The sequence below is a fragment of the Danio rerio genome, chromosome 9 (genome assembly GCF_049306965.1).
Source record: "Danio rerio strain Tuebingen ecotype United States chromosome 9, GRCz12tu, whole genome shotgun sequence".
Lineage (NCBI taxonomy): Eukaryota > Metazoa > Chordata > Actinopteri > Cypriniformes > Danionidae > Danio > Danio rerio.
In genome coordinates this window covers 39,211,067-39,223,988 of record NC_133184.1, presented here as the reverse complement: position 1 = coordinate 39,223,988, position 12,922 = coordinate 39,211,067, and the positions used below count along the sequence as shown (strand labels likewise).

General features: G+C 37.2%; 1 protein-coding gene across 3 annotated transcripts in view; it reads left to right on the top strand.

Moving 5' to 3' along the window:
* Positions 1 to 12,922, top strand: part of sema5ba (sema domain, seven thrombospondin repeats (type 1 and type 1-like), transmembrane domain (TM) and short cytoplasmic domain, (semaphorin) 5Ba) — a 273,644-nt gene that overhangs the window by 237,706 nt on the left and 23,016 nt on the right. For 2 of the 3 annotated variants that reach the window (XM_679287.8, XM_073912922.1), the window contains exons 18-19: positions 4,011 to 4,223; positions 7,446 to 7,616. In XM_679287.8, coding sequence (XP_684379.3) covers positions 4,011 to 4,223; positions 7,446 to 7,616 — 384 coding nt within the window. The remainder of the gene's footprint in view (positions 1 to 4,010; positions 4,224 to 7,445; positions 7,617 to 12,922) is intronic. The other variant, XM_005167866.6, reaches the window with a different exon arrangement.

Sequence of the window (12,922 nt, the reverse complement as noted above, 5' to 3'; positions counted from 1 at the left end):
ATATCATTTCATATATCGTGTCATACATCCTATTATACATCCTATTATATATTTCTTCAATTCTATTTTCCAAAACAAATCCTCTTTGCACTTAATAAGTTTACAATAAAGTGTGTTAACAAATTTTAAATGATTATTTAAGAAATTATAATGCTTTGACTTATTGTTTATTCTCATTTACAAGCTGAGTAGCATATTTAAAGCTGCTGTATAGGCTATTTCTGTCCATTCGCATCCCGTCCGTTTGTGCCCCCTGGCGGCTTATTCACAAACTGCGGTCATACAATAAAGTCAGAGCGGCAGCAATTTCAAACGACGGCGGTATAAGCTTCGGCGCTAATGGCCACTTTGAACTCTCACCTAGTGTATCATATCATGTATAATGTCATATAATATCATATTTCATATCAAATCATATCATATATTGTGTCATATCATATATCATATATCATGTCATATATCATATCATATCATATATCGTGTCATATATCACATCATATATAATGTCATATCATCTATCACAGTGGTTCTCAAACTGTGGTACGTGTACCACTAGTGGTACGCAGGCTTCCTTCTAGTGGTACACGGAGGAATGAAATATGTCATGTACATGATACAAACATTTCAAAAATGATCAAAAAATGATGTATACAATATGTCATATATGACATATAGCCTATATTTCTGATGTAATTTGCCACATTTTTTAACTGTGCAGAGTTGTAGCTGCTTTACTGGGCCTACTGCGCTACTGTATTTCAATACTGCTCATTTTGGTGGTACTTCAAGAGACAATTTTTTTCTGAGGTGGTACTTGATGAAAAACGTTTGAGAACCACTGATCTATCATATAAATTCATATCATATATTGTGTCATATCATATATCATATGTTATCATGTCATATATTGTGTCATATATCACATCATATATCACATATAATGTCATTTCATATATCATATCAGATCATATATATTGTGTCATATCATATAATATATCATATATCATGTAATATCATATCATATATTATATCATATATTACAGAAAAAGTAAATAAAGCCAGTGTGGTTTTTCCAATATGATTCAGCTCTAATGCACACCCACACATAAATTATCAGATCTGATTTTAGTGAGCAGATCCTGCTGGCTCAATGACAGTTCAGGGCCACAGTTCAGCACTTGCCCACTTTGCGCATGTCGGGCGCCACATTGATTAACTGTAACGTCTGAACTCAAAGGAGGTCACCACTTGAGTTGCACATGGAATGCATTAGAGACAACAGAGTGTCAGAATTCACCTTGTGCTGGTTGCTGTGACTAGAATGCTTTGTCAGAGATGATGTAAAACACAGCATGACATTGGTGGTTTATTTAAGTGACCTTGAATTACACTAGAAGTTGCTGCTTGAAATAACAAACTAATGGAGTGCTGCAGTGACGACGTTTTTGATGGCCAACCCAGAAGTTCACATCACCCTGGTTCACCTGACAAAACCTCAAAAGAATGTTCCCATTGGTTTTTAGATTATAGGAGATAAAACATCATGCCAAAGTATTCATTTTGAAGCATAAACACCCTCAGTGGTTATAAAGGTGGTTATAAATGAACTATGCCATAGTCAACTCTTAACATTACTTTAAATGAAAGATTTTATCTGCAGGTTTACTGGTTTAATGTGATTACCCTGACATCATGGGCCCGTATTCACAAAACATTTGATATTTTTTCCTTTTTACTGTAATTTTTATCTTTTTAGGATTGTTTGGGGTTTTGTCTTATTGTTCTCTTAACTAAATTTTACTGATTTACAAAAGAAAAAAGCCTTAAATAGTCTAGATAGAATGCAATAGAATGCAAAATTGGCCATTATGCTTTGCACGTATGTGTCAGCAGGATGCTTCAAACTTTCAGTCGGAAGCTTGATGCATATAAAGTCACATTCGGACAGCTTTGAAAAGATAGTTTTAGTCCATTTTAATCTATTTTTATGGATGTTTTCCCAGAGATGGGTTGTAGCTGGAAGGGCATCCGCTGCGTAAAAACATGTGCTGGATAAGTTGGCAGTTCATTCCGCTGTGGCGACCCCAGGATAATAAAGGGACTAAGCCGACAAAAAAATGATTGAATGAATGAAATCTAATGGGAGGTGATGAGGTGGCGCAGTGGGTAGCACAATTGCCTCACAGCAAGAGGATTGCTGGTTCAAATCTTGGCTGGGTCAGTTGGCATTTTCTGTGTGGAGTTTGTATGTTATCCCTGTGTTCGAGTGGGTTTCCTCCCGGTGCTGCGGTTTCCCCCACAAGTCCAAAGATATGTGCTATAGATGAATTGAGTAAGCTAATATTGGCTGGAGGGTATGTGTGTGTTTGAGTATGTATGGGTGTTTCCCAGTAATGGGTTGCAGCTGGAAGGGCATCTGCTACGCAAAAAAAAATGTGCTGGATAAGTTGGCAGTTTATTCTGCTGTGGTGACCCCTGATTAATAAAGGGACTAAGACGAAAGAAAATGAATGAATGAATGAATGAATGAAAGAAATGAATGAATGAATGAATGAATGAATGAATGAATGAATGAATGAATGAATGAATGAATGAATGAATGAATGAATGAATGAATAAGACGCAGTTCCTAGAGACAAATGAGCAAACGGTGGGCATGGCTTGTTTTTTCTACCGTGGGCTGAATGGACATAGTAACGAAAGCATTTCATTCAGAAAGATCGGGGAAAGGGGTTTTAGAAAAGTTATTACAACCTAACAGACTCCACCTGCTCACCATTTCTGTTTGTTGTCCAAATAATTGACAGTTGAACCAGCGTCATTAAATATGTTACCCATGCCCAATACCTCAAAATCATGTGATCTGAGAATTTAACTGAAAACAAATTGGAAGTGCATTTTCAGTTTTCAATTAAAGATTAGAAGGGCTAACATTTTTTTTCCTTAATGATATGCACAGAAGAATTGTTCACCACAAAACTGGCAATCTGAGATAACAAAATCATATGGTTAGTTTTGATTTCTTGGGCATTTTAAGCTGTTTTGTGAATACTGGCTTTGTTGTTCAATTTAGCCACTTCCTAGCAACTGCTTTGAAGATAAGATTTTTTTTGTTATTAGTAGGTTATCACTATAATGTATTGTATGTTGTAGATTAAACCACAAAATTTTATTTCACTCCTTTCAAAAAAAAAAAATTATTCAATAAAAAAATATTGACTTCATCACAGTGGAACCAGAGTGCTAAAATTCTTACCAGGTTTTGGGTTACAAAAATGTCATCCTTGCAGCTCTATATTAGCAACCACACCACTGTTCAAACTCCTTAAAGTTGGTGAATTGTTTTTATCCGGCGATTCCGATTATATTGTTCCTTGTTGTATTTGTCATTATGGTGGCAATTACAACTGTGGTGTGGACTTTGCTCAGAACAGAATGCAATAATTTTTGAAGCTCTATACATTGGGAAAAAAATCTGTTAATTAACAGTTTTCTTATTTTGTGATTTACAAGTGTTTTCCGTTTATTTACGGTTTTGAATTGCATTATTGGACCTTGATTTCTGCTCTGTCAACTTTTGATGAAGATTCAACTCTACAGTTTAACAAAGTGACTTTTATTGACATTTTAGTAGTTTGAAATAATACAGAGAGTAAAATAACATAAAATGTACTGGCAGTTTATTACAACGTTTTTGGATCATAATGTACAACAACGGCCCAGACAAGTCATCACTTTAGACTATTAAAAATGTTAACAATCGTCATTTTTTTTTAACTGAGAAAGTTCGAAGAAAGATCAAGGTCCCATTTTGCTATTTAAAAGTATAAATAAATGGTGGAAAATAAGCATGGATCACAAAATACAAAAATTGAATAATTTACAGATATTTTCACTGAGTAGTTATTGTTATAGTTATCATCCTTGGCATCCTTAGCAATGTCAGAGGGCAGGGGGAAAAAAGCTGACAGAAATTAGTCAAGTGGTAAAGAGCAATCTATGTTTTACAGCTCTTGTTGAGGAGCTTCTCAGAATGCCTGGTGTCCGACTCTCAGGCACTGGCTGGTCATCATGGGAGATGTGGTCAGCTTGCACTCAGGAATGTGCCAAAGGCTACCGCACTCGCAAACGCAGCTGCACCAACACAGATGGCAAAAACATACCCACTGCCTGTCGCGGATCGCCTGTAGAATATCAGGACTGCAATCCTCAGCCCTGTCCAGGTAACACACAAGCTCAGAAACATGCATAGAAACACAAGCAATGACGAGATGCAATTTTACATAGGCAAACAGAAATATGCACATCAACGGACTCCCACATATGCGCATAATCAAGGTAGTTGCTCATTATGATGGGAAAACCTCTGCTTCCATTAGAGTGTGTGAAGTGTATTACTGATTTCATTAGCTAATGGAAACATGAAGCCCCATAGGGACCTGCTGTGCTCAGATTAAGAGGTTTCACCATAATTCCAAACAGACATGAACTCAAGGTTAAATCGAGTGTTTTTTTTCCTGATTTAGAAATCACAAGATCAAATCATATTTCCAGAACTTTAAATGTGGCATGTGAAGTGCAATAAAATGACTTAACCACTTAAAGTGGTTGCTAAACTAGCAATGTTTTAGATTGAAAATACTAATGACAAAACCTGCCACCAAGCTTATTTTCTGTAGATGAACAGGAAACTGCTGTTTGATTGCTGAGATGTTTTTTTAAGGGTTTTCTTTTTCTTTTCTTTTACAAACTGTTGGAGTATGTGATTGCTAGGTTGTTTAGAGATGGAAACAGACCATTTAAAAGATAATATAAGATTAATAACAGATAGTTCAAGAGTGATCACTGGGAGTTTAGGGATGCTAACAGACAGATTAAAGATTCTCACAGACAGTTTACTGATGTTGACAAACAGTTTAAGGATGTTAACTTTAGAGAGTATGTAAGAGTATGTGATTGCTAGACTGTTGAGGGATGCTAACAGACCGTTTAAAGGTGTTAACAGACCATTTAAGGGTGTGTGAACACTTATAGGATGCTAATAGGCAATTCAGGGATAATCATAGATAGTTCAAAAGTGCTCATTGAGAGTTTAGGGATGCTAACAGACAGATTAAAGATGATAACAGACAGTTTACTGATGTTGACAAACAGCTTAAGGATACTAACATTAGAGTATGTGATTGCTAGGTTGTTGGGGGCTGCTAACAGACTGTTTAAAGGTGTAAACCCTGTTCAAAAACAGAACAACTTAAACTAGCCTAAGCTGGTTTGCTGGTCGACCAGCCTGGTTTTAGAGGGGTTTTGGCCATTTTTGGCCTGGTCTTACCTGGTCTAGCTGGAAAATGAACAGCTAAAACCAGTTTGACTAGCCTGGTTTAAGCTGGACATAGCTGGTTTTGGCTGGGCTCACAGCCTGGCTAGGGTGGTCATGCTGTTTTTAGTTGTCATCTCCCAGCCTGACCAGCTAAAAAACAGACTGGAAATAGTCAAAACTTCTTTAAAACCAGGCTCGCCGACCAGCTAAAACCAGCCAACCAGCCTAGGCTGGTTTAAGCTGTTTTTTCAGCAGGGTAACAGACCATTTAAGGGATGAGAACACTCATAGGATGCTAACAGACACTATATGGCTGATAACAGATAGTTCAAGAGTGCTCACTAGGAGTTTAAGGATCTAACAGACAGAAGATGCTAACAGACAGTTTACTGATGTTGGCAAACAATTTAACGATGCTAACATACTATTTGGGGAAGCTAATACACAGTTTTGGGATGTTAGTCTATTAGTTTAAGGATGCTTACAGTTTATGAATGTAACAGACAGCAGGCAGTATATAAATGCTAGCATAGTTTAAGGATGCTAACAGACAGTTTGGAGATGTTAGTCTATTAGTTTAAGGATGCTAACAGACCGTTTACGAATACTAGCAGACAGTTTATGAATGTTAGCACAGTTTAAGGATGCAAACAAAAAGTTTAGGGAACACACAAACGGTTTATGTCTGCTAACAGGCAGTTTATGAAAGCTAAAAGATAAGGATGCAAACAGACTAACACACAGTTCAAGGAGGTTAACAGACAGTTTTAAAGTGCAAAAAGTGTTTAGAGATGCTACCAGATACAGTAGTAGTGTAATGATGATAACAGTTAGTTATGTTGACAGATAGTTTAGGGATGTTAACAGACATTTTAAGGATGCTAAGAGACAGATTAATATGGGACTATTCCCATAGTTATTACAGTCCTCTTTTAAAGAGACACAGTGATTTAATGGCAGTCTGAAATATAGCACTTCACCTTTACAACAGCATAGTGCAAATGCCTGGCCTGTCGTCCTAAAAGTCACCAACATATAGTTTATGTGTTTCTTTGGGTATTGACAGCAAGTTGCCAAAGCATTGCCCATTTTAAACTTTCTCTGAATGTGACAATGAACATCTCCAGTGTTTGCTATGCTGTTTTTCCACACAGGCAGAAAAGGGAAATAAGATTGAAATAACAGAGCAGAGGGGAAGTGGGTAGGGCACATAGATTCAAACACATCACTGACATCAGGCCAACCATTTTAATCATCATTTTGACCTCAGTGTTGCTTCTCAATCCAACGTCTAGCTTTTCCCTGAGGTTGCTGGACTCACTGTGATTACGATCGGTCTGCCTTCGCACTTCAGTCATGGCCCAGTACACACATGCTAATCCACTGAAGTTAAACGGTGCTTTCTAGTCCAGAGAGAGAAGCCGCCACCCCTAACCTTCTCCTCCATCAGTCTGATGAGACATCGAGAGGATGGTGGCAGGGCTGTTAAAGTGGGAGAAAACTACACAACAGCTTCAGTCATTGGAAATCTAATTTAAAGGGGTAACTGTAATTTGGCTGATTTCTGGCTGGGAGACCATCTTGGACCAATAACAAATGAGTTGGTTATATCAGCTTAAGATGGTCAAGCTGTTTTTTTGGAACATGGTGACCAGCTGGAGTCCAGCCACCTGTTTAATCTAGATTTCCCAGCATGGATAAACAAAGAAAAGGAGGAGAACAGCTGGCGTTCAGTGTTAACAAGTCTCAAGTGTTTGGTGAGGAGCTTTGCAATGCTGTTTGGGACTCGGAATGGACCCGTGCGACATTCTGTCCTGAACTCTGAATGTCTGGATCACCATCACATCCCATAACAGATGTTTGCTTGCCTTGTCCGCCTTGTGAGAATTTCCAGTCATGTCCGTTTTACTCCCCTTGGATTGTTTTATGTGTTTGCCTGTTTGATTGATGTTGTTTTATGCTTGTGTTCCGTACATCGTGTTTGCATCCTCTGCTCTGTCTTTTTTTGTTTGTGCTGCATTTGCGTCCGCTTATCTGATGCTTGGATGATTGTGTCCCCCTGCTTGCCTGATTGTTTTGTGTTTGTCTCTGTATGTCGTATTTGTCCGTGCGTATTTGGTCTATGCAGTTAAAGGCGCCTGGTCTTGCTGGTCATCATGGTCGCAGTGTTCGGTTCCCTGTGGAGGCGGACACTACCAACGAACACGCACATGTACAAGCCCTGCCCCTGCCAATGGAGGGGACATCTGCATCGGCTTGCACACAGAGGAGGCTCTTTGCAACACGCATACTTGTGATGGTAAGATCAGCTCCAATCCAATGAACTATTAGGAATGTTGTTTCAAAACACTCCAGCACCACCTCTGTCTGTAAGCAGAATGTGTTGATGTGCTATCTGTCCATCAACACCTGTTATTGCCATGCAGTTTCTACCCTTGCTGAAAAGTCCATTTTACTCTATAGCCTGGTTGACCAGCATGGGCATTTGCCAGCAAATTATGTGTGTGACCAAGTTACTGGCTGCCGTTCACGTCGCCTCGTGGTTCCATCCCAAAGAGGGAAGAAATCACTTTCGCGAACGCTCACATTCAATCTGCCCAGTTGGTGGAATGAACTCCTTAACTGCATCAGAACGGCAGAGTCACTCGCTGTTTTCAAGAACAGACTAAAAACTCAACTATTTAGTTTCCACTTCACTTCCTAATCTGCAATTGCCTCTCTGAATAAAAAAAATTACTTAAATATTACTAATACTTTCCTTCTTAGACTGTACGGACCTGAAACTTGCCTATAGCACTTATTCATTGTTGCTCTTATAGTTGTGTAAATTGCTTCCTTTTCCTCATTTGTAAGTCGCTTTGGATAAAAGCCTCAGCTAAATGACTAAATGTAAATGTAAGTTCACTTTGCGGCCACTAGTACTATAGTAACCATAGCTTTTGATGTCTAAATACAGCTTATAGGCAAAATTAAAGAACAATTTCACTGTTCTCTCTTCCTCTTTTTTTTTTTTTTTTTTTTTTTTGCATTTACAATTTATGTGTTTGAGAAAAATGTGATTTTTGTTTTATTCTGTAAACTACGCATAGCATTTTTATCCAAATGTTTGTTATCATTAAGAGCATTTCTTTTGCATAATATAATGTTTTTAGACATATTTAGCTTGGCTTTTAGACAGAATTATTGCAGTTTTAGGTTCATACGTGTTAAGAAACTATTTATTTGAATAACCCTGATTTTCTATGACAATAATAAAATTATTTGTTGTTCTGATCCATTAGCATTTTCTGTGAAAAAAAGCTTTAAATAAAGGTTTTCTTTATTTCAAGAGTTCACTCTTGGTTGATCATCGATAATAAAGAGTATTTGGCATGCTGTCCCAGGAGAGAACCCTGAGCTCAAAAGATCCTCGAACCTGGAACTCCCTCCCAATAGAAGGGTTAGAGGGGAGTTTGAGCTCGGGCATAGATCTCGAGAACTTCCCCGCTTATAAATGGCAAATTATGAATCACTATTGAAATATACTGTTGACTCATATAGTGCCAATTTGGTTTGGTCATTTCACATTTGTCGCATGTCTTTGGACTGTGGGAGGAAACTGGGAAACCCACACGATCATAGGGAGAACATGTAAACTCCAGAAATGTAGGCTGGCCTGGTAAGGACTTGAACTAGTGACGTTTTTGCTGTGAGGCAACAGTGCTAACCACTGGGCTGCCAAGGTGCCCTGTCTAAATAAGGGGCGAGGAGTAGGGGTGGAAGGGGGGATTCTTCAAAACGAAGATCTTGAGGTAAAAATTTCTGGTTATTTATGGTGAGTTAGAAATTGACTGATTGGTGGATTGTATGTTAGCTAATGCTGGACTAGCCATGTTCAATCATAATCACATGCTCCTCTCGAAATTAGTTTATAAATAAACCACACAAAATTAAAAAAAGAACATTTTACTCAAACCATATGTAATTACAGTAAATCCAGCAAAACTGAGACTTATCAAGTTTTTTTTAATCTTTTTTTAATTGATAGTTTACCTCAAAATCCAGCCTGATTTCTTGATTAAATTAAACTGTTGTTATGTAACGTTACTATTGTAACAAAACGTTTTACATATTGGCAGAAAAGTCTCTAATTCATTTGAATTCTTCGATTTCATTATATGGAAATGTATGATTTTTTTAACGTAGGCATGTCCCAACCATCATTGGGGGATGAGCAAATCATTCTTAAAATGTATAAATGAGAAACAAATGATGAGACAAATGATGAATTCATACGAATTAGCCACTAAATCAATAAGTTATAAACCGCGTTCGAAATCGCCTACTCCCATACTATATAGCACGCTAAAATCAGTTTGCATGCCGAGTAGTACATCCCAATTTATAGAATTCGAAAAGCAGTTAGTGTAGAATGCAACTGATGCGCACTTCGGGTGAGATTCTGAAGTGCGCATCAGTTGGATTCTACACTAACCCATGATCCCCCTTGGGAGAATTCATGAATGGAAGTGAAGCGATGCAACTGATGCGGGTAGGTCACTCGATAGTGACAAAATGGTGTTTGTAGTACGTCTGAGTTTCATTCATACTACTCACGTTCATACTGTGTAGTACATACTTTTCTACCGGCCGAGTAGTACATTTAAATTCAAATGCAGTACCTACCGAGTAGTAGGCCATTTCAGACGCAGCCATACATTTCTGTGAGAAATCAATCACAGTTCTGTTGCCATTTACTCAAACTCCTGTCATCCTAAAATTCTTTCAAAGTTCTCCCTTTTGTGGGTGTCAATATTTTTAAAAAGCATCTCAATGTTTTTGAAATAAATAAAATCATCAATTAAACCATTAATATGCTGAGAACTGTGCCTTTAAGAATCTTGGCGAGCACAATAGCCTACTCAACACATTATTTGCTGATCTTTCCTTTTCAGCAGGGTAGCTTATTTATGACCAGGTGATCATCACGGCATCACTGAAGGCATGATTTCAAACCCCTGAATCCCCAGAAACACATTCTTTAGATTCACAAAGGCCTTTCTGGGTCGTCCAAGCTAGAGATGGCACTATATGTGACCTGCATGCAGATAGAAGCTGTGTGTTTGTAGTGACAGTGTGAAGCTCTGTTGTGATGATCAGTTACCATCCCTTTAAAAAATCATCTGTCCCTCTCAGACAAAACTGAAATATTTATGAAGAATCGTGCGCAAATCCCCTGTAGCTTTAAAAAAAATACCACCTTTGTTTTGCCTCTGGCTTTCTGATTTCAAAGCTCAACTTCAAGCTGTCATTATCAGACCTGCCTAATTATTGCTCAAACTAAATTAAGTGCCTTTAAAATATTTACCCGCCATTCCATCTGATATTAAGAGCAAAATTAGAATGAAAAAAAAACTAAACATTAACATTCAGATAGAGCTCTTCATGAAGTATGTTTGCTTCAGGAAAATAAATGAAGATAAGTATAGCAGTTATGTGTGCTGCCTTTTATCGTCGTTAACAGAAATAATATATTTTCAAGTCTGTGCTGATATTAAAGTCTTTTGGATCATAGATTCAAACATTTGTCCCCTGTTGGCCCCCTTCATGAATGACAGATTTGTTTCTGAGAGAATGATAAAGCTGCTTGCGATTTAGACAAGCATGTTAAAAGCTGAAACATGAAAGGAATGTGTATATTTACAGCTTGGATTTTCCCAGCAAACAAATACATTTTAAATCAAAGTTTCTTCTAAGTAAAGTTCTCGGTACACTTGCTCTGAAAGTGTTGCCTCAGACTGTGATTATTTTTGCCTCCCCGTGTGAATCTGGTGGTGTTTGTTTCATGTGTGTGGGTGGGCTTTTGAGTCGGCAGTGCTCTAGATAGATGGCTGTCTGAACTGTGAGGATGGCCAAAATTGCAGCGCTCTATTTAAACATTAAAGCTCTGTTTTTCCTCCCAAGGTTTTGCTATCATTTTCTCATCGTTATGTTGTTCCAAACCTTTATGATTTTCTTTCCTTTTTTTTGCACCAACAAAAGGAGACATTTGAAAAGTGCTGGTGTCTCTTTGTGCAATTGCTAAGAGCTTCAAAATGCACCCAAACGTACCCATGTAATGCTGTAAGTGGCCAACAGGTGTAAATGGGGTCTAAAAGTTTTTCAACCACTTTGACAGTAGTACACTTAAAGCCATAACTAGCCCGAATCACTGCATAAACTGTCTCAGAAATTAGACCTGTGTCTGACCTGACATCATTTATTTTAAACCTGCCTGGATCAAAACGTAAGCATGACTTGTGTAAATTCTGCTGTCCTGCTGATTAATTTTACCGCTACTTCATTAAAGGAACACTCCATTTTTTAATGGAAATAGGCTCATTTTACAAGTCTCCTAAAGATAAACGGTTGGGTTTTACAACTTTTGAATCCATTCAAGTTGATCTCCGGGTCTTGTGAGCATTTTTAGCTCAGCATAAATCATTGAATCGGATTAGACCATTAGCATCTCGCTCAAAAAAATTAAAAAATATTTTTTGAAAAATTTCCCTTTAAAAACTTGTCTATTGTTGTATCAGGTACTAAGAAAATTAAAAGTTGCTGCTTTATAGATCAATATGGCTTGTCAAGGAACTTTGCTGCCATACCATGGTTGCAGCAGACACAATGATATTGTAATAATCCCTAGCTGCATAAAATAATGAGCGATGCATAATATCATTGCGCCTGCTGCAGCTTTGGTAAAACAGCAAAGTTCCTTGATTATCACACAAGAACATAGTATGATGAGAGTATAGTTCCTAGCCATATTGACCCACAAAATTATTTATTTTCACCTGGGAAAATTTAAAAATGGCAAAACTGAACTGTTTAACTCTACTGGGAGTTGTAAAATGTGCCTATTTTTTTTTTTTAATATGGGAGTTGTATGTGGGAGTAGTAAAATGTGCCTAACAGTGTTCCTTTAATTAATTAATTAAATAATTAATTAATTAACTAACTTTTTTATTTAACTTTAGATCTGTTAATCAACCTCAGTCCTGATCAAAACTACTAAATTGCTCAACAGTAAATTAAAATGTAACAATGCAACAAAGTTATTGTTGTTGCTAATCGGTCACATGTCTAAGACTGTGATAAAACTGAAAAAAATAAATCAGTTTGCAATTATTTTTTTTTATTAAAATACATAATTTTTTCACCAAATCAGTGAACTATTTTTCAGTGAAATTTGTGAACTAGGCAATTAAAGAGTTAATATCCTGTAAGTTTCTAAATAGTTTAGTAGTTTTGATCAGGATTTAGGTTGATTAACAGATTTATGCAAAGAAATTTGAAGAAAAAAAAAACCACATTATTATTAACGGCCTAATGGATACAAGTTATTTGTTTGGCTTCCTGTTGTGACAAGTTGACGGGACAAGTAACTCAACATGAATTCAATAAAAAATAAAACCCTTAGCTTAAAATGTCATCCGCTAGTTTTGTCTGCAACACTGTTTACCTAATCACCAGCTAAAGGCTTCTTCTTTAACAACAACAAAAAAAGAATAGAGCATGAATACACGCTATAATGAACCATGTGGGTTTTCCTGATGGATTTCATATATGTAAGATGAATTTATA